This window comes from Hyperolius riggenbachi, chromosome 3, assembly GCF_040937935.1.
Source record: "Hyperolius riggenbachi isolate aHypRig1 chromosome 3, aHypRig1.pri, whole genome shotgun sequence".
NCBI classification, from domain to species: domain Eukaryota; kingdom Metazoa; phylum Chordata; class Amphibia; order Anura; family Hyperoliidae; genus Hyperolius; species Hyperolius riggenbachi.
Window position 1 is genome coordinate 37,017,206 of NC_090648.1, and position 22,627 is coordinate 37,039,832.

The window sequence follows — 22,627 nt, forward strand, 5'->3', positions numbered from 1 at the left end:
GGGAAGTGGCTTTATCAGACATTTTACTGCCTGAAGGGGTTCTTCCTATGGGGGAGGGAAGTAATCTGGCTAACGGATGCCTATAATGGGGGGAGGTTGGCTACCTGCCTATACTGGGAACGCCTATGCCTGGCTACCTATACTGGTTATCGACAATATATATACTATGAGCGTCCAACCCAATTTGAAAAATGCACGTCTCCGCGAAGAGGAGCTGTATTGGTTAAATACTGGTATACTGTGACAAAACATTCATGGATAACCAATACTGCTGCATTTGCTGAAAAAAGATACAAAATGTATTATGTGACGATTGCCACAACATGTACTGGCCAAGACAAGGACACAAACTTTAAAACTTGCCTAAAAACATGAATCAGCTTGGTGAGCACATTTGATTGTAATTATGTTAGACCTTGGATTGTGTGCAATTAAGCCCAAATCGCCTGGTGTCAAACCTATGCACAAAGATGGGCGGCACTACAATCTTTCTCGGTCAAACCGATATAACGTGTCTATAATTTGCCACCGACCAAAAGATGGTATATGGTCTGTCCAAAATCGCCCAGCATCAGCCTATGCAAAAAATGGACGGCCTACCAATCTTAATTGGTCGTATGTGGCCCACCACCGACGCACACCGAGGCCTCAGAGCATGCCAACTGTCCTGGATGGAACTTCAGTGCAGACTTGGGTAGTTCATTCCCTGTTGAAATCTGAGATTTTTTCAAATTGTATGACAATGTCCCCTTTAAATCGCTTGCTGTAAGTCAGTTTCCCAAAAGGACACAATTGGAACTGTGTCACTACTCCCTAAATTCAGCTCAACATGATTGATCTCAATGGGGATATAAGCATGTACTTGTAATATTCTGACCATGGCACTGCGGCTGCTCAATGATGACTCACGGTTTTGTGGCTTTAACTGTGGTGGAGAGACTTCAACGTGTCTGTATTTGCGTTCGGCCTTGTCTCACCTTCTGGTCCCAAACCCTTCACAACTTCAGGGGGCTTGCGGAGAGTCGTCCCTACTATCCGCACCGCTCCCCTAGCTGGGACTCCTACAGATCCGGACCGCGGTGTATGCTTCCTGTTAGACGCCATTCATGCGGCCATGCGGCCAGATTTCCGCATGAGCGCTCACCAAGCTGATTCGCCGCCTCCTGCTGATGCGGTTCGCCCCGCCCACGGGGCTTTCTCAAAGCAGTGACGTAGCTGGCTTCCCCGTGATCCATCCTTTATATTGACAATCCTGTGGGAGGTTTCTTTTACATACAACGAGCATGCAAACTTTATGATAACAAATCATTTAGATGTTAATAAACTTTATCAGCGTCTTGCCTTCAGAGAGTATCTTGAAAGGACCTTTACTCCACACAGAGAGATTATTGCAGAAAGTATGTCATATTGAGATCTGAATTTAGTCCATATGGGATTATTGTTCCCAAACGATAAATCCAGCCTGCCTCTATTTTGTATAATTCATTTTCTATATTCCCACCTCTTTTTGGAATTCTTTGTTTCATTATCCCCTTGAACTTTAGACCTTTTGGATCTCTATTATGGGATATTTCAAAATGTAAGCCTAGGGGACTATCCTTGGTGGCATTCTCGATGTTATTGATATGTTCGCCAATTCTGGCACCCAGTCTTCTCTTAGTTTTCCCCACATACATCAAGTCGCAGGGACAGGTAATGCAATATACTACTCACTCAGAATTACAATTTATATTATCACGTATCTCATAACACTTATTGCCTTTCGCATTTCTAAAATATTTTGTTCTTTACACATATTTGCAAACAATGCATCCGCCACACTGGAACATTCCAAGTCTAGCTGGAGCATTGCTCAGCCACGTTTGTTTTGGTTTAGAATGAAATTCTGATCGTACCAATACTTTTTTCAAATTAGGGGCCCACCTTGGCGTCATGTAGGGCCGGTTCCCCACTATTCACTCTATTCTTGGATCCAATAAGAGGACATTCCAATGTTTTTGTAAGGTTGTCTGTAGCTCATACCAATGGCTACCATAAGTGGTTATAAACCTGATAGGACCAGCATTTTTTTGCTTTTTTTTACCCCATAACACTTCTTTTCTATCCTTATCTTTAGCTTTTTGAAACTCCTTTTCTACTAGATCAGTAGGATACCCTCTCTCTTTTAATCTTTGACTCAAGTCTTCACCTTCTCGTAAGAAATCGTCCTCCAAAGCACAATTCTTTCGCAACCTATGATATTGTCCCCCCTGGCACCGTTTTTTTGTGTGATATCAAGTGATGGCTCTGATAATGGAGTAATGTGGTCCTAGCCGTGGGCTTCCTATGAGTGGAGGTGATAAACCTATCACCTTCCTTGCGTATTTTCAGGTCCAAAAAGGACAACTCTTCCCTACTGTACTCATATGTGAACCGTAAGTTTCTTTCATTGTCAGTCAGTTTCGTCATGAAAGCCTCCAACTCCTCTATACTTCCTCGCCAGACCAGAAGCACGTCATCAATAAATCTCAGCCAGAGTCCCGCATACCTCTGGAAGAGATCGAGGGGGTACACATCTCTGCGCCCCCACCAGCCCAGATGTAAACAAGCATAGGCAGGAGCCCAGGATGCCCTCATCGACGTGCCCCTGGCCTGGCGGTGGTAACGTCCGTCAAACATAAAGCAATTTACACCAATTGCAAAGCCTCAATTACAAATTGATTATGTAGTGGGGAGTCAGGAAATTGCTCACGAAGGAAAAAAGTGGTTGCCGCCAGCCCTACCTCATGTGGAATCGAGGTATATAGCCCCTCCACATCAATACTTACCAAAATATATTTTTCAAGTACAGGGAAACCCTCAAGGACCACCAATACGTCACCTGTGTCTCGGACATACGAGGGTAACCCTTCAACCATGGGCTTTAATTTCCCATCAAGGTACTTGCCAAGCCTCACAAGGGGACCCTCATTGCCGGACACTATGGGTCGCCCCGGAGGTGTCTCCCTGCACTTGTGAATCTTGGGGATGATATAAAAAATCGGTGTCCTGAAGCTGGTTACACCGCAAAAATCTGCCTCTCCCCTCGTGAGAACCCCCATCTCCTTCCCACTGTCTACCAGTAAATTTACTTTCGTCTTAATTGTTAAAAAAGGGTTGTCTCTCAGTCGAATATATATCTCAGCATCACCAAGTAATCTTAAACACTCAGATCTATAATATGACTCAGTCAGTAAAACAACGTTGCCTCCCTTGTCACTTGGACGTATCACTATGTCATCTCTACTTTTCAAAAAGTCAAGGGCCTTCCTTTCCGCTAGGGTAAGATTGTCTTTACTTTTTTGTTCGGCTTCCAGGCAATTTTTTACAAGTCTCTCTGAGCTAAATCTCTAAAGGCTTTTAATTTGTGATTTAATTGGGGCATAAATTGTGATTTTGCTCTTAGATCTAAAGGGTTTGGATTTAAATGTTCAGGTTCATTTGATAACACCCCACTATGCCCTGCCCCTCATCTAGCAACTGCTCCAAATCTCTCAGAGAGGCTCTGTCTGTAACTGACCATTGACCAACATGTTCAATTTGATCCTCAGAGTGTATCTCCTCTAATCTCGTTTCATTAATTGGCTGCTTATCCTCAAACATTAATTTCAAAGCTACCCTTCTAAGATAGAAGGTAAGATCTTTAAACACCTCAAATTCATCGCCACCAGTATTAGGGGCAAACGTAAGGCCTCTAGACAGTAAGCCAATGCAATCGGCATCAAGGTGGATATCAGTGAGATTTATTACATTATTTCCAGATATCATATTACCTTCTACCTATACTGGCTACCTATTCTGCCTGGCTATCTCTTCTGGGGGCACTCATACCTAGCTATCTAGCTACATAGCTACCTATACTGGGGGCACCTACTGTATGCCTCGCTAACTTATACTGGGGGCACCTATGCCTGGCTTACTAATAGTGGGGACATCTATGCCTGTCTTCCTATTCTGGGGCACTCATACCGGGCTTTTTCATCTTAAAAAAAGAACTTTTCAGCACTAAAAAATACTAAAAAGTAGAAAAAAAGGAATATCAAACTTACAAGCTTATTTTAACTATTTTCTTGCATGATGAGAGCTTTAAGGTTATTTTATTGGCAAGGATTAAGAAAATATCTACTTGGAGAAAACTCAAAAGAAAAGTGAATAGGATATGGACCAGTATGTGTTATACCATATATGTTAAATCAAAGCCTGCATGTAGTGAATTATAATAACGTAATTCTTTACAACCCAGAGGTGTAAACAGGCCCACAGAATTAAATTAAATAAGTATTTTTGCTAAGACTTTCTACTTTCTGTTAGCACAGTACCTTAGTATATTGCTTAGTTCTACCCAGATACTCCCATATTTTTTGCCTGAAGAATCAGGAGATTCTTTTGGAATGCATTTCGATTTGGAGTGTATTGAATTAAAGCTGTTTTAGAAGTTGACTATCTGTGTCATATCAACCACCTCCTCCATTCTTACAGAGGAAAAAAGTGCTTAATTTGTACAATGATTATGTATAAATGATTTAGTCAGTGTTTGCCCATTGTAAAATCTTTCCTCTCCCTGATTTTCATTCTGACATTTATCACATGGTGACATTTTTACTGCTGGCAGGTGATGTCAGTGGAAGGAAATGCTGCTTGCTTTTTTTGGCAGTTGGAAACAGCAGTAAACAGCTGTTATTTCCCACGATGCAACAAGGCTCCCACAGTGTAATGTCAGCACCCACTTGCTGACGTCACACTGTCGGAGGAGTTTCTCCACAACATCAGCCATACAGAGCCCCCTGATGATCTGTTTGAGAGAAGGAAAAGATTTCTCATGGGAAAAGGGGTATCAGCTACTGATTGGGATGAAGTTCAATTCTTGGTTACGGTTTCTCTTTAAACAGATGTTAGTGTCTTTTATTCTGTTGATGCCTCTGCATCAAATTGTCCACCCTTGGTGGAGGGGTGTTAACCCTTTTTCCTGTTTCTACATAGAGCGACTTCTCAAACCCAAGTGGGGTCAGGTTTGTTTAATGACTTGCTTATACGGTGGATCTGTTTGAGGTATCCCACTTTTGTGAGTATCACTCAGTCTTCTTTACATGCATTATTCCAAACTTACTACACTGTATTGGGCTCTAAACAGCGTAGCAGAGCTGCGTTATATACTGTATAAAAGTGGAAACCTAAATATAAATAAGGAACATCTATACTTTGCCATTTTTAATAATAGATGTCCACCTGTGAGTCAGCCGTGTGCCATCTCAACAAACTGAAGTTGATGTTGAAGGTTGGATCTGGTAAAGTTGAGCTGTCGTATGTCCCGATATCAACATAGTACATGGAGCCATCTGAGCTCTTCTGCCAGTTGACAATATCATGTGTGGCCGGAATGTCTCCATTTTCATCGAAGTAAATTTCACGCCCACTGCTCAATGTTAATCTCACATTCTTTATATAATGCAAAAGCTGTAACATAAAAACATTTTAATAAACTCTTCTGGTAACTCTTTATATAGCGTAATACACTTGTATTTGGTTTTATCTTAAGCTGGCCACTAACGGTCCAATTTCTAACGAAAAATCGTTCGAGCAATCAGAAATTCTGATCGGACGAAAAATCCTTCACTACACCATCAACTAACCAATCTTTGCTTCCTATCTATCACGACCACCAAGAAAATCCAAATTTTCCTTCGACGAAAATTCATTCAGGCGACATTTTTTTCACTTGTTCATACTCAATTGTGTCCACCAATGGAGATTATTTACAACCAATCTGATCAGAATTTCTGATCGCTCGAACGATTTTTCGCTAGAAATTGGACCGTTAGTGGCCAGCTTTAGATATACTATTACATCTAAAATGTAGGTCATTTGACCTTCCTAGCCATTCTACAGCTTTGCTAATGGACTCATTACTGAGCATCAGTTTCTTTGAGAACATCTGGTGTGGCATTTTGGCAATAAGTGGGCACCAAAATAGTCTGAACTTTATCTGAAAGGTGCTTCTATTGGAGACATAGGACCTGATGCACTGAACTTAGTTGCCGTATGCAAGCATTTGCTGCACTTGCAATTGTATCTTTACTAATGCAAGGTGAGCACTGGCCATTAACCCATTAGGGATATGCACGTTACCGGGTTAACATGTGCATTGGTATCATGGTGATGCATTGGGTAATGCGCGTTACCATAGTAATGTGCATGTTACTGTGGTAGCGCACGTGGCAGTAATTGGGTAAAAACCAGTGCTCCCCCTGGGCTAGTAATGGTCAAATTGTTGATCTCTCCCAGTGCACAACAACCAGAGTTTTGTGCGTCAGGCTCTTCATTACTACAATGCTGATGTGGTCACAGCTGTAGGATGCGAGTGATCAGGCCTCCTCATCACTAATCCTCTTGTAGGACAAATATGTTGGTACCTCTCTATAAAAAAAAAACTAGAACTCATGACTATCTTTTAAATAACTTGAAATAGACAAAATAAGCTGGAGCAGATCATGGTTTGTTCCATATACAACAAAAAAAATCAGATTTTGCTTTAGAATTTTGACTCATCAGAATGTTTCACATAAAAACACTGATTAAATTGGCATGGGTACAATGATTGGCCCCTTAACCCAATACTGAAATGTGACAAACAAGCAATTTCGGTAGTTCTCAACAAGACTTCAGCACCTGTCAAAATGTAGCTTGGCCCATTGCTTATAAACAAAACTGCTTTAGCTGTGTCATGTTTGAAGGGTTTCTTCTGTGGACTCTATGTTTCAGTTCTTTCCATAGACTGGATTCAAATCAGGGTTTGTTGAAGGCTACTGTAGAATAGTTCAGTGTTTTGTTCTTTGATATTTTGAAGATCTATGACCTGTGACTAGGAAAAACTTTTCTGATAGGCGGCAGTAGAGTTCACTCCAGAATGTCGTTCCTGATGTAGGATTTCATCAGGAAGTTTTAAAAGCAATTGATGGAAAAGTACCAATGCAAAGATAATAGCTATAATCAATGATCCCTCCAAATTTTGCTAAGGATATATAGCAATAGCAGGGGAGTAAAGATATCTTCTAAAACAACACCAGACTAGAGGTAATTTATGAATGCAAAAATAGTTTTATTTTATTGGCAACCACAAAAACATATGGTTATAAACATGAAGAAAAAATGGTTGGGGGGCAGGGTAAGTATCAAACAACATGTCACAGAAAATTACAATTTAATTAAGCCAAGATCTTTGTAGTCGAACAAATATTAAAATAGCAGCCAGCGGCGTAATTACAGGGGAGCAGCTTCTGCAACCACAAGTGGGCCCAGAGCTGTAAGTGGGCCCCAACTACTACTTTACTCCCTCTGATAAAGGGCTCCATCTTTCAGTTCAGGTGTATTTGTAGGTACGCCTGTTATTGGTGTGAAGATTCCAATGTCCACACTTGTTTTATGACCCTTGCAAGATGGGCCCCCAGGCTGTGAGGGTCACCAGGGCAGTCAATGAAGTACATGAAATAATATGAGGTAGATCTAACAATGACAGTAATTGATCAACTATAAAGTGCAATGGTGCAAACAGCAATATTATAACTGAGAAATGTTTAGAGAAGGTAAAGTGTAGCGTAACAGAGGGCTCAAAAAGAAATACAGTCAACGATTGCTGGATCTCTCAGGCTCCACTCTGCTCATGAATCTTAGTAATTTAGGGCCAAAGGGTATAGAGCAGGGCAGTGCTGGGGCGATGCAGAGGCAAGAGAGGCTCCAGCCTCAGGGCGCAGTGTAGGAGGGGGCGCACAACTCACTCAGTCCTATCATTCGCCTATTGTGTTTGAAGCAGAGAGAAATAAGAAAAGGGGATACATGGCAGTGACTGCAAGCCGGATAACTAGAGAATAAGGTGTTGGGAGGGGGGTGAGCGGGTTGTTAGCCATGGGGCACCTCTTAGTCTAATAGCAATCAGTGAGTGACAGCTGGGATGAGAGGGATGCACTGTGGCAGTGGTTCCCAACCCATGTGCGCTCCAAGCGCCAGAAGTTCTGGTGCCGCAGCCGCTGCTCTGGTCTGGATCAGACCAGAGTAGTGGCAAATCATCCCGCACCTGCGACGAGACCAGACGGAGACACGGAAGGTAAGTTTCGCCCCTCTGCCAGCCACCGCACTTCGTTCCGGATGAGAGAGCGAGGGAGGGAGAGCACCCTGAGGTGCCGCTCTCCTTCCCTCGCTCTCTCCTCCTGGGGGGGGGCACCTGGCTACATATACTGGGCACATATACACCTGACTACATATACTGGGCACATATACCCCTGGCTACATATACTGGGCACATATGTCCCTGCCTACATATACTGGGCACATATACCCCTGGCTACATATACTGGGCACATATACCCCTAGCTACATATACTGGGCACATATACCCCTGGCTACATATACTGGGCACATATACCCCTGGCTACATATACTGGGCACATATACCTCTGGCTACATAAACTGGGCACATATACCCCTGGCTACATATACTGGGCACATATACCCCTGGCTACATATACTGGGCACATATACCCCTGTCTACATATACTGGGCACATATACCCCTGGCTACATATACTGGGCACATATACCCCTGGCTACATATACTGGGAACATATACCCCTGCCTACATATACTGGGCACATATACCCTTGCCTACATATACTGGGCACATATACCCCTGGCTACATATACTGGGAACATATACCCCTGCCTACATATACTGGGCACATATACCCCTGACTACATATACTGGGCACATATACACCTGCCTACATATACTGGCCACATATACACCTGCCTACATATACTGGGGACATATACCTCTGGCTACATATACTGGGCACATATATCCCTGGCTACATATACTGGGGACAACTGGCTGTTTGTCATTATGTGCATATACTGGTGAAAAGCTTGTCTCTTATTAAGTGCATTTACTGGTGAAAAGCTGTCTCTTATTATTTGCATTTACTGGTAAAAAGCTGTCTCTTATTATGTGCATTTACTGGGGAAACACTGTCTCTCATTACGTGCATTTACTGCTGAAACGCTGTCTCTTACGTGCATTTAGTGGGGACACGCTGTCTCTCATTACATGCATTTAGTCTATGTGTCACGGAGATCTGAACGTTTGGTTTGATGTGTCACGACTCCAAAAAGGTTGGGAACCACTGCACTATGATGTCTCAGCCTTGGGTGCTGGAGGACCTTGTCCCGGCTCTGGAGCAGGGATGTCGAACACACCAGTCCTCAAGGGTTGAGGTCCTCAAACATTTCTGGCACAACTGAAATTCAATGATGGGACTGAATCAGAAAAGGTGTGGTTTATCATGTAGAACACATTTCTCATCACATTCTAAATGCTGGCTAGGGATGGTCGCTGGATTTTGCGGAATTCTAAATTCCGCGATTCTGGCCGGAATTGGGCCAATTCCAATTTCGGCTGTTGGAACAGAATTGCTATAGCTGTAAAACGGAATTCCGCGGAAATTTTTTTAATTCAGCGGAATTTTACGCAATTCAAATTCCTTTCTTCGTACCACACACTTTCTTCCTACCACACATCTTCCAGGGAATTGTAGTATTTCAAAAGCCAGCTTACATACCGTGGCTGGGAATTAAACCCAGGTCTCAGTGTGTGGTAGGTAACTCACTTAACCACTATACCACCAATACTTCATGCAGAAGCCAGCCTAGCATGTACCATTATGATCAATCCAAGAGAAAAATTAGGTTGCTTAAGGATTTGTAGCATGTCAAAAGCCAACTCACATTGGCTGGGAATTGAACCCAGGCTGGGATTGAAATTGAACCCAGGTCTCAGTGTGTGGTAGGTAACTCACGTAAACACTATACCACCAACACTACATGCAGAAGCCAGCCTAGCATGTACCATTTATGATCAATCCAAGAGAAAAAATTAGGTTGCTTAAGGATTTGTAGCATGTCAAAACCCAACTCACATTGGCTGGGAATTGAACCCAGGGCTCAGTGTTTGGTAGGTAACTCACTTAACCACTATACCACCAACACTACATGCTGAAACCAGCCTAGCATGTACCATTGTGATATACCCAAGAGAAAAATGAGCTCTCTATCTCTCTCTCTCTCTCTCTCTCTCTCTCTCTAGAACTTGATGCCATTGAACTGAATTTTCAGCTTAAAACCATCAACGGATACCGGCAGAATTTCACAGGCAATTTCGGAATTCTGCCAGATTGAAAAAGCAATTCTGTTCTGACCAAACGGAACGGAATTACCAATTTCCGCCTAAAAATTCCGCGAAATACAATTCCGCGAAAAGTGGTGACCATCCCTTCTAGAGAGAGAGAGAGAGAGAGAGAGAGAGAGAGAGAGAGAGAGAGAGAGAGAGAGAAATCTACCTGGCTATCTGGGATTCTCTTCGGACAACTGTTGAACACAAAAGGCAAGGCCATGCCTGGCTACAAATCCTTAAGCAAGCTAATTTTTCTCTTGGATTGATCATAATGGTACATGCTAGGCTGGCTTCAGCATGTAGTGTTGGTGGTATAGTGGTTAAGTGAGTTACCTACCACACACTGAGAACTGGTTTCAATGCCCAGCCTGGGTTCAATTCCCAGCCAATGTGAGTTGGCTTTTGACATGCTACAAATCCTTAAGCAACCTAATTTTTCTCTTGTATTGATCATGATGGTACATGCTAGGCTGGCTTCAGCATGTAGTGTTGGTGGTGGTATAGTGGTTAAGTGAGTTACCTACCACACACTGAGACCTGGGTTCAATTCCCAGCCACGGTATGTAAGCTGGCTTTTGAAATACTACAATTCCCTGGAATAGGAAGGAAGGGAGGAAATAAGGACTATGGGCCACCATATAGGATAAACAAGGATACTTTAGTGATTTTTTCACATTTTCCCACGGAATCTGGAATTCCGCGGAATTTCGTACAAATCCGGAGGAATTTTCATAGCGACGGAATTTAACACTGACGGAATCTGTTATTTCCGTCGGAACAGAATTTGCTCAATCCGATCATCCCCAATGCTGGCATGGATATGGCCCTTGAGGTCTGGAGTTTGGCGCCCGTAGCATAGAGAATGTAAAAGTAGTGAGCATGTTATCCTTTAGTCAAACACAAGTAAATTACCTGCCATGGCTTGAAATTCCTAATGCTTGTACAGTTCTCAGAAGAATAAAATCGTCCACTTATTTCACATTTTCTCATATGTTCTAAAGCTGTGGCTACAAAATTCACTGCATCATGAATATTTTCAGTGTATTTAAAGCTATTGATATAGCTGTAGCTGTTTCTTAGACTACTCATACTTTCAACCCTGGTACACTCTTTGACATCCAATGAACTTGAATTGCTTATGTCAACTGAAAGCCTGCAGTTAAAAATATTTTCCCAAAATAAATTCTTCCATGTCTGTTCCATGTAGGAGACATTTTCAATCCTGACAAGAAAATCATTCAATCCTGGAACTATGTGGTGGGTAAGTCCTAAACCAACAGTCCCAGAAACAACTTGAAAGTACTTCTCCATTAAGAACAAGTTGCTCTTGGACCAGCCAGCATTGCCAACAAAGAGTTTTCCATTGACATCCTGTTTCAACATCTCATCCATGATGGGAACCATATCAACATCACGAACAAAAGCAATTATCACTGTCACCGTTGACTCTTTGATGACCTTCACTATATGAGGAGCATTACGATCCGGCTGACCCAGAAGAAGGGTTTCTGTGAATGCCACACACCCTCCAGCTTTGATTACCTCTTTTTTGATTGGTTGAATTCCAAGCTGTCCATAATCATTATTTGCTGCCAGCAGACCTACCCAAGTCCAACCAAACTGAAGAACAAGTTTTGCCAAACCTTTGGACTGAAACTTGTCACTGGCAACAGTCCTGAAGAAAGATGGAAACACTGGTCGATTACTGAGAAGGGAAACACTTGAGAGGGGACTAATCTGAAATGAAAATAAATTAATTTGACAAACGATTTAGAGGTCTCAAAGTCAATTGCACCCCATCTTCCCCAGGAAAAAAAAGACAATCATACATGTGTGCTATGCTTAGAATGATTGAATGTTAGAGAAATATTTACGAAACTCTAGTAATTGTGGTCTTCAAGGGGTTCTGCTAATCACTACCTACCCAACACTAGGATGTAACTTTACTGAACGCTATGTACCCACCACTAGATTCTACTATCAACTGCCAGAATCTACCAATCCTTCCCTACCTGCCACTAGCATCTACTGATCACTAACAGCCTTCTTCTAGAAACTACCTAATACTATCCTATTTAATACCATTTTCTGATCTCAATTCCTTTTTTCCCATATAGTTATACTTAGTTATACTTCATGACTTTGTCCAAAAGCAATGTCATAAGTCAGAAGTCAATAAGCACAATCCCATTTTTTCGCAGTAGTTAGCTGTTTTAGCAGCCATTTGTCTTTTATGTAATCTCTTTGTCAGTAAACACATGTAAAAATATTTTTTTTGTTTTTGTCTTTTATGTTTTTACTGATGATTAATATATCTGTCATAACTCATAAGCAGCTATTCAACTAACTTGAAAATGCATACAAAAGGACAATATATATTTTTAATGTCCTCCGTCAAGAAGAGTTATTTTTTTTTTTTTTTTTAGGTTTTCAATGGACAAGCAAATTGCAACAAAAATAGTTGCATAGTTATTTGGGTTAAAAAAAGACATACGTCCATCAAGTTCAACAAGAAAATAAAGTACAACACTAGCCTGTTCCCTCACATATTCCTGTTGATTCATAGAAAGGCAAAAAAAAACCTTACAAGGCATGGTCCAATTAGCCCCAAAAGGGAAACACATTCCTTCCCAACTCCAGATGGCAATCAGATAAATCCCTGGATCAACAGCACCGGGCATTACCTAGTAATTATAACCATGGGTGTCTTTCAACGCAAGGAAAGCATATAAGCCCCCCTTATGCAGTATGCAATGTATATGTTAATATATGTAACACTTTTCAAAATGAAAATACTTATGTCCAGCTTCTTACCTGAGGGTACCTTAAGATACCTAAAACATTGGCCAAGATAATGGAGTTTTCAGACACCACAGATCCAATCACTGCTGTAAATGGTGATCTAGAAAGACATCTGAAGTTTGGCACAAGCGGTCTGGATTCAGTAAGAAATTCTAATGCACCTTGTAGCTCATAATGAGGAACATTGCAAGTGTCGTACATCTGAAAGCCTAAAGAAATGTTTGGCAAAAGTTCTGGGTTCATATTTATCTCCTCTACAGAGAATAAGACGGTCTGAAGCATGCGGAAATAATCCCAGTTGAATCTTAAAAATAAAGAACAATAAAACATTGGTGGACTAGTTATGTTGTTCATGCCCTTAGAATAGTTGAGAAGAAGGAATGATCTACTTTGCCATGAAGACAACAAGGCATTAACCCAGCACTATCCACATCACCACCTTAAGTCTAATCTAAGAAGTCACGAGTCCAGCAAGCAATCAAAGTTAAAGAGAACCGGAGTTGGGATTTATTTATGTTTGTGGGGCACAGAGGCTGGTTGTGCACACTAACACCAGCCTCTGTTGCCCCATGGTGTGCCTCCAGGACCCCCCTGCGCTCTGCTATACCCCCCGCAGTGCTAGCGACACACAGCGTGTCGCCAGCACAATGTTTACCTTGCCGTGTCTGTCAGCGCCGCTCCCCCGCCTCCTCTGTATCGGCGCTACCCACTCACGTCCCTTCCCTCCCGCTGATTGGAGGGAAGTGACGCGGGCGGGTAGCGCCGATACGGAGGAGGCGGGGGAGCGGCACTAACAGACAGCGCATAGGTAAACATTGTGCTGGCGACACGCTGTGTGTCGCTAGCACTGCGGGGGGTATAGCGGCGCACAGGGGGGTCCTGGAGGCACACCATGGGGCAACGGAGGCTGGTGTTAGTGTGCACAACCAGCCTCTGTGCCCCACTAACATAATTAAATCCCACCTCGGGTTCTCTTTAAACAAATGTACTCACAACTCAAGTTAACCATCAGGCTTTCAGGGGAACTCAAAATAAATTTGTTTAAATTGTGAGTGCTTGCTGGACTCCTGTACGTTCCCAAGAAGACTCTAGAAGTCCATCAGTTACTGGTCTCCATTTTCTTAGATACTGATTTCACACTGAGGGAGCTCGTTGATAGACACTGGCTGTCTATCAAATAGTGTAATGCATATTATAGTAGCAACAGATGTGTTGTGTACACTACTGGAACAGTGCAAATTAAGTTACTTGCATAAAAGCCAGTAAAATGTATGAGCAATGTGTGCACATTTATATTTTACCAGACTTTCCCATGCCTGAGTGAGTTATATGCTGCTGCAGATCTCTCTGTGGTATGTTTTTTTTTCTTGTTTTCAGGATATAAAAGCTTGTGAAAAAATTGCACGGCTTTTAGACCATAAATCTGAAAATAGTCGTAATGCAGGGGAGGTGAATCAGAGTAGCGTTTTATCTTGTAGAGATGATTGCAAGCTGCTAAATACAATTACGCACAATTTCCCGTAGATTTTTTAAATTACGCCCGTACGGAATTACAATTTGGAAATTCAATGGCTTTTGTGTAATCCATCCTTAATTTAGCATAATTTTCACGTAATTTACTGGTTAATAGCAAAGCCACCATACAAGCTATGCTTGCATGTACTGTAAAAAAGAGAGAAATCGAGAGCCCAATATGGTGTAGTATGTCAGAGATACGAAGGGAAATGAATAGGTGAGATGGTTATACTCACAAACATGGGTTACCGCTCAGGCAACCACTGTATAGGCTTCTCCCCATCCCTTCATGTTTTAAGGACGGAAAAATAGGGTCAATCATGACCTTCACATGTCTCTACCCTATATTGGGACACTCCTTCAGCAATATACACTTTGTTTATATATATATTTATATATATAATTTTTTTTTTTTTAATGCCTTAAGTATTTAACACATATTATCCCTATTTTTTCATCCTTTTTATCTTCTGTACAAATTTAATTGCCAACTTTGATTTTTGTTCTTTTATTGATATATTACCATCCTGTTTTACATTGTTATGGCTTTTGATCTAGCAAACGTATGAAGTTAGTATATATAGTTATTGTCCCTATCTTTTATACTTATTGTTGTTATTATAATTTCATCAACTTCTATTGTCTGTACATATGTTGATACCCCTATGTATACGTCTGGATACTCCACTTAGCTCATGTGCCACCTATGGATTTAGTCCCTACTTTTGTTACATTACCATTATCCTGATTTTTTTGATATATGATCATTGCTATATCATCGTTTTGTGATTTTTTTTTTTCTTTTGTATGTTTGTTATTTGCGGCAATCTTATAGCAATACCCTCTGTCCTATGTTCACAGTGTTTGTTGTCCCCGTTTTATTGCCTGAAGAAGTGGGTCTGCTCCCACGAAACGCGTTGCAGATTTTGGGGTACTATTGAATAAATGTATTCGTTTGATTCGATGACAGACCTTGGTGTCTAATTATTGAGGGGAAGTCCACCACTTTCCCTCCCGGCAATTCTTAACAATTTTATATTAATTTTATTCTGCTGGCGCCTCTGATCACCTACCAGTATACCATACAAGCTATCATCACCAACATTGTGATGTATGTAAGGGGAATAGTAGGGACAAATCAAAAAAAATAATTTAAACAACAACAAAAAAAAACCTTGTCATTTTTGGAAAAATGGTTTTTAAACTCAGAAAAATTACAGTTCAAAAAACACTTTTAAAATCAAAATTTCCCCATAACTACAAGGTCTTTTTGAATATTTTTTTACTTGTTTCCACTATTTCCCTTAACATATCTGGCAATTTAAATTTGGTGACAATAGGATGGAGAAAAACCCCGGAAAGTCTACCCCCATCTAAAATGTGCTGAGTGTTGGCAGCAGACTATATACTTACCCGTCCACTGGTGAACCCGTTCAGTGTCCTTTCTCCATTACTTCCAGGGCACCTGTATCCTATGACCTGACAACATGTACGTGGTCCTATAATGTACGTGCCACCAGGTCATGGGGTACTGATGCCGCAGCAGTGATGGAGAGAAGACACAAGACACAGGAGGAGCACACCAATGGACTGGATAGCATACACTCTGCTTGTAATGCTCTGCATGGCCTGAGGGGAGCACATTAGAGGGGGGGGGGGGGGAGACAGGGGGCCTGGAAAGCAGTGGTGGCTCCATAGATTTTTTATATCAAATTTACTTAGGCCTTTCCCCTTCCACCCCTGGTCAAGTTACACTTACCACAATTTTTGAAATGTTCTTAAAGTGTACCTGAGCATACCTCTCCCTTTCCTTAGCACTGCAGTCCATCTATTCACCTTGCTACACCAGAGGCCTGTGGGTGGAGAATAGGATGGGACTGACAGAGTCAGTCAGAATTGGTCAGGGATCAATAGTACAATATTGGTAATTTACCAACATTCTACTTGTACTGTGTTTTGAGAGTTTTTCATAGATTTTTCTCTGTGATTTTATGACTTTTGTGCACTTTTTATGTGATTTTTCTAATTGCTACTTTTTTGGGCATGCCATTGAAGTTAAAGAGACTCTGAAGTGAGTTTAAAAATGGCTTTTTACCTTATATTCAACAGGGGCATGTTTGCCCCTGCTAAAACGCCGCTATCCCACGGCAGAACGAGGGGTCTTTACCCCCCAAATCCCCCCCCCCCCCCCTACAAAATCCACGACCAACTTGGTCGTAGATTTTGCTGCTCATGGAGGCAGGGCTTTCGGCTGTAGCTCTGCCTCCATGCGCATCTATCAGCCCGCGGATCTCCGCCTCTCCCCCTCCCCTCTCAGTGAAGGAAGACTGAGAGGGGCGGGGGAGAGGCGGTGATCAGCGCTGATAGACGTGCTGAGAGTCAGGGCTGCGGCCATTAGCCCTGCCTCAACAGGAAGCGATCCCCAGACACCACGGAGGGGATTTGGAGGTTAAAGACCCCTCGTTCTGCTGCGGGATAGCGGCATTTTAGCAGGGGCGAACATGCCAATGTAGATTATAAGCTAAAAAGCCATTTTTCAACTCACTTCAGACTCTCTTTAGGAATTAATTTCGTTAAGCTCAGAATTTTTTTTTCTGTATTTCCACTGACTGACAAACAACTACCAAAAGAGGATCAAAAAACGTATACTACACCAAACTATAAAGTAATGTAATAACGCCAAAGTTTATGGTACAAAAGGAAAGTCATCCAAAATCATCTAAAAACATTAATCAACATAAAGACCATGGTGGGAAACCAATTATAACATCCCACAATAATAATGTTGATGATCATAGTCTTGGTAAGCTAAGGCAGTGATACAATCAACATTTTGATTTTAGATGTCTATCTTTTTGTGCAATAAACCTTGATGCTATTATATTATATTATGCTTGGCGCAGTATACAATTTTTGATCTTCTATTCGTAATTGTTTGCATTTATTTGTGGATCTTTCTTTACATACTATTAGCTTAACCTGATGTCTAGTTTAGACATAGATTGGTTTAACAATAGATGGTGCTTGCCCCATCCTTGTTGCAGTGTTGCATTATAGGCAACTCACACATTGCAACACGTGATTTAAAAATCACAAAATGCATTAAATAAACATAAAAACACATGACAAATGTGATGCCATTGAAATAAATTAAGTATGTAAGAGAAATGCTAAATCGCAATTCTGTACGATGGACGTGGATCCAAAGAAGTGTAAACAGGGCCTCAGTCTATTCTAGATGATTTTATTGTAACCAAAATTAGTTCTAAAATCTTATTCACTACAATGTAGGGCTAATGTTTCTGGACCTATGTGTATTCATACTGCTTCCTTATTTATTTTACTTGGAGGAAGGTGTAATTTATTCACTTTTTATAGCAAACCTGAAGCAAAAAAAAAAAAAAAAAACAACTGAGATAATGAATTATATGTGTAGTATGGGTAAGTAATAGATCATTAGTACCAAAGAAAAGACTCTCTTATTGTTATTGTCAGTTATATAGCTTTTAAAAAAAAAAACATAAAAAAAAATTTTACATCATTCTGTCACATTTGCAGTTTTAAAACCACACTCTTTCTTTTAACCTTCCTGGTGGTAAGCCCGAGCTGAGCTCGAGCTATGCCGCGCAGGAGGATTTCTCAGGCCCTGCTGGGCCTATTTGCATAATATTTTTTTTTTTGCAACACGCTGCTAGCACTTTGCTAGCTGCGTGTGCATTCCGATCGCCGCGGCTCAGCACAAAATCGCCGCTGATCGCCGCGCCGTGCCGCCCCCCCCAGACCCAGTGCCAGGCAGCGCTGAGGGGTGGATCGGGACTCCCTTAGACGTCACGACGTCCGTGACGTCATCCCGCCCTGTCGCCATGGCGACGGGGGAAGCCCTTCAGGAAATCCCGTTCTTTGAATGGGATTTCCTGATCAAAGATCGCGGAAGCGATAGAAGTGGGCGGGGGGATGCCGCTGCACAGTGGCTATCATGTAGCAAGCCCTAGGCTCGCTAGATGGTTTTAAAAAAACATAATTTAAAAAATAGTGCTGCGCTGCCCCCTAGCGGTTTCTAATAGACCGCTAGGAGGGTTAAGCTATAAAACAGAGCACAAGTAATGACCCTTTGAAATTTTCCTGCAGTAAAACCTTATCTCAAGACAGGAGTGTGTTCGACCCAAGTCGGGTTGAGCAGCTCAGAGAAGCTCTTTTGCACAGATTTTCAAGGTAACAATTTTTTTTATATTATTCTTGTACTGGAAAACAATATGAGACTCTTTTCTTTGCTACTAATGTTCTACTTCTTAGCTGTACTACACATGCAATTTATCATCTCATAAATTTATTTTTGCTTCACGTTTGTTTTAATAGTCCAAAAACGAAAGCGAAAAAAACAACTTACGTAGTGCAGATGGTCCTGGGTGGACTTGTGCTAAAAGAAATCTTTTGATAAACCTTATCATATTGGACCGGTAGCAAAACTCCAACCATCAGATCTCCAGCCTGTGTTACCCCCTCCAGGTCTGGCATTGCTGGCAGCTGACATCTCTGGTTTATGGAAATGTGAACTATACAGGAAAGAAACAGGGTGAAAACGCTTGTTAGGTAATGACAGTGTCTCATTGCTCTTCAATCACACATGCAGCTTGCATTCACTTGTAAGGTCGTCTGAAGTACAGAAGATCGTTCTGTAAATTCAATGGGAATATGCTTTGCTATTTATAGAAGAAAGGTTGTATTGATAAATAATCAGATGAGTTTTGCCATCACAAATTATTCCTGTCATGTCCCTTTACAATTAAAATAGATTCCTTCTCAACAGACTGGGAATTAAAAGTAAATTCTTCCCAAGTGGAAAAAAATGGGATCTCTCCAGTGAATACAGGGTAAGTGGCTAAGCTCTTAAAGGGCAACTTGTCTATTAGTATAATACAAAAATACCATATACAGTGTATCAGTGATGTTGAGACCCTGGAAATCTAAACTTATTTTAACTTATATAATAATAATCCTACTAATATAATAAATGGGAAATTTCGGATATTTGGATGTTTGGATGTTTGTTACTCGATCACGCAAAAACGGCTGAACGGATTTGAATGAAATTTGGCACACACATAGTACATTACCTGGAATAAAGTATAGGATACTTTTTATTCCCATAACCAAAAAGAGACGAATACAAATTTTACTGGAAAATGTAAATTGCAGCTTCTAAGGGTAGAATGGTTAATTTGCATATATTCAGCAGTGATGCTCTGGGAGACATCTCAAGCTCACTCCAACCTGAATTATCACAAATTCTTTCTGTTTTAAGAAAGCAAACTTTTGTTTTTCTTAAAGCGGAATATAACCCTGCATTTCAACTTTGCTCTAAAACATTATTTACAGTATATTATATGCAACCAGCATTTTTTTTTTTACTAGACCAGCATTGGAAGGGTTACACAGGGCTTTAAAGTCCCTAGAGATTTCTGCAGACGCATCCGAAGTTGAGTTAGATACTTTTTGTTTACAAATATGTATCTAAGTGTTTATTGTGACTCATCTCTCTCAGTTGGAGGACAGCCAAAGAGTGTGTAACATTTCTAATTTAGTACATATAACTAAATAGAATGTAACTATCTGAACGTCTGCACGGAACTTAAAACCTCTGTGTTTAACCCTTCCAATGCTGGTCTAGTAAAAAAAAAAATGCTTTTTGCATATAATATGCTGTAAATAATGTTTTAGAGCAAAGTTGAAATGCAGGGTTATATTCCGCTTTAACATTTTAGTAAGGGGGCTTTTAGGACTACTGTAGTCCCTTACACACTCCAATGAGTTCTGGGTCACCATGAGCTTGCTGGTTAGTCTGTACCTCTCGGTGTTACAAGCCCTACTGCATAGAGCCAAATTAATCCATGCCATGCACTGATGAGGATCCAAAACATTCTGTATGCATGTTGGATTATTATGGCTCTGTACAAATTAACAAGCTGACACATCATTGCATCCAGCGGTTCTGGAAGTGTGTTTAGCTTCTAAGGGTAACAATGGTTAATTTGCATGTATTCTGCAGTGATGCACTGGGAGACATCTCAAGCTCACTCCAACCTGAATTATCGCAAATTCTTTCTGGGTTAAGAAAGCAAACTTTTGTTTTTCTTACACTGTTAATGGTAGGGTTCTCAAACTTTGCACAGTTGGTCGGTTTTCAAGGGGGATATGTCTGTCATTCTTGCACTGTTAATGGCACAAGCCTCAAACCTGCCATTCTTGCACTGTTAATGGCACAAGCCTCAAACCTGGTATAGTTGATCATTGGGTGACTGGGGTTCAATTTCAGAAAGGGGGTGGAGCCACAAATAGACAATCAGATTTGTTTCATTCCAATGCAAATTATTGTTGCCAAACACCACAAAGCTCACAAACTTCGTAATTGAGTAATTGATTAATTGTGTGTTAGGGTTAGGAAAGTGGGCACAGCCAACACCAGCCAAATACATAAGCGGGCAATGCAGGGTCATAAGTGGGCGGAGACAAATACAAATTTTACTGGGAAAATGTAAACAGCAGCCATTCTTACACTATTAATGGTAGGGTTCTCAAACTTTGCACAGTTGGTTACTGGGTGACTGGGATTAATATTCAGAAAAGTGGGTGGAGCCTACAAAAAACAATAAAAAATTACCTATTGATTTATCAGGGGAATATTTCATTGCTGCCATTCTTGCACTGTTAATGGCACAAGACTCAAACCTGGTACGGTTGATCATTGCGTGACTGGGGTTTAAATTTATATAAGAGGGTGGAGCCCCAAACAGCTAATCTGAATTTGTTTCATTTTAATGCAGGTTATTGATGCCAAAGACCGCAAAGCTCACAAACTTAGTCATTGAGTAATTGAGTAATTGTGTGTTAGGGTTAGGAAAAGGGGGCGCAGCCAACACCAGCCAAATACATAATCGGGCAATGCCAAGTCATCAGTGGGCGGAGACAAACACAAATTTCACTGGGAAAATGTAAACTGCAGCCATTCTTACACTATTAATTGTAGGGTTCTAAAACTTTGCACAGTTGGTCACTGGGTGACTGGGATTAATATTCAGAAAAGTGGGTGGAGCCTACAAAAAACAATCACAATTCACCTATTGATTTTCAAGGCAAATATTTAATTGCTGCCATTTTTGCACTGTTAATGGCACAAGCCTCAAACCTGGTACAGTTGATCATTGGGTGAGTGAGGTTAAATATTTAGAAAAGGGGTGGGGCCATAAACAGCGAATCAGATGTGTTTCATTTCAATGAAAATTATTCATGCCAAAGACCACAAATCTCACAAACTTGGTAATTGACTATTGACAATTGTGTGTTAGGGTTAGAAAAAGTGGCCACAGCCAACAGCAGCCAAATACATACCCGGGAAACATTAGGACATCAGTGGGTGGAGAAAAATACAAATTTCACTGCTAGAATGTAAACTGAAATTTGGCACACACATAGTACATTACCTGGAATAAAGTATAGGATACTTTTTATTCCCATAACCAAAAAGGGGGCGGAGACAAATACAAATTTCACTGGAAAGTGTAAACTGCAGCCATTCTTACACTGTTACACTGCAGGTGTGTTTAGCTGCTAAGGACACAATGGTTAATTTACATATATTCAGCAGTGATGCCCTGGGAGACATCTCAAGCTCACTCCAACCTGAATTATCGCAAAATCTTTCTGTTTTAAGAAAGCAAACTTTTGTTTTTCTTAACATCTTAGTAAGGGGGCTTTTAGGACCATTGTAGTCCCTTACACACTCCAATGAGTTCTGGGTCACCATGAGCTTGCTGGTTAGTCTGTAACTCTTGGTGTTACAAGCCCTACTGTATAGAGCCAAATTAATCCATGCCATGCACTGATGAGGATCAAAAAATCCAAAACAGTCTGTATGCGTGTTGGATTATTATGGCTCTCTACAAATTAACAAAATGACACATCATTGCATTCCAGCAATGCTGGAGATGTGTTTAGCTTTTAAGGGTAACAATGGTTAATTTGCATATATTCAACAGTGATGCACTGAGTGACATTTTAAGCTCACTCCAACCTGAAT

The 22,627-nt window shown here is 41.1% G+C and overlaps 1 protein-coding gene across 1 annotated transcript in view; it reads right to left on the minus strand.

Annotated features, from left to right (window-relative positions):
* Nucleotides 1-22,627, minus strand: part of LOC137562037 (extracellular calcium-sensing receptor-like) — a 51,824-nt gene that overhangs the window by 8,108 nt on the left and 21,089 nt on the right. Inside the window, exons 2-4 of the mRNA XM_068273379.1 lie at nt 13,051-13,342; nt 11,515-11,973; nt 5,245-5,472 (exon numbers count right to left, since the gene is read on the minus strand). Of these exons, the coding sequence (XP_068129480.1) occupies nt 5,245-5,472; nt 11,515-11,973; nt 13,051-13,342 (979 nt within the window). The remainder of the gene's footprint in view (nt 1-5,244; nt 5,473-11,514; nt 11,974-13,050; nt 13,343-22,627) is intronic.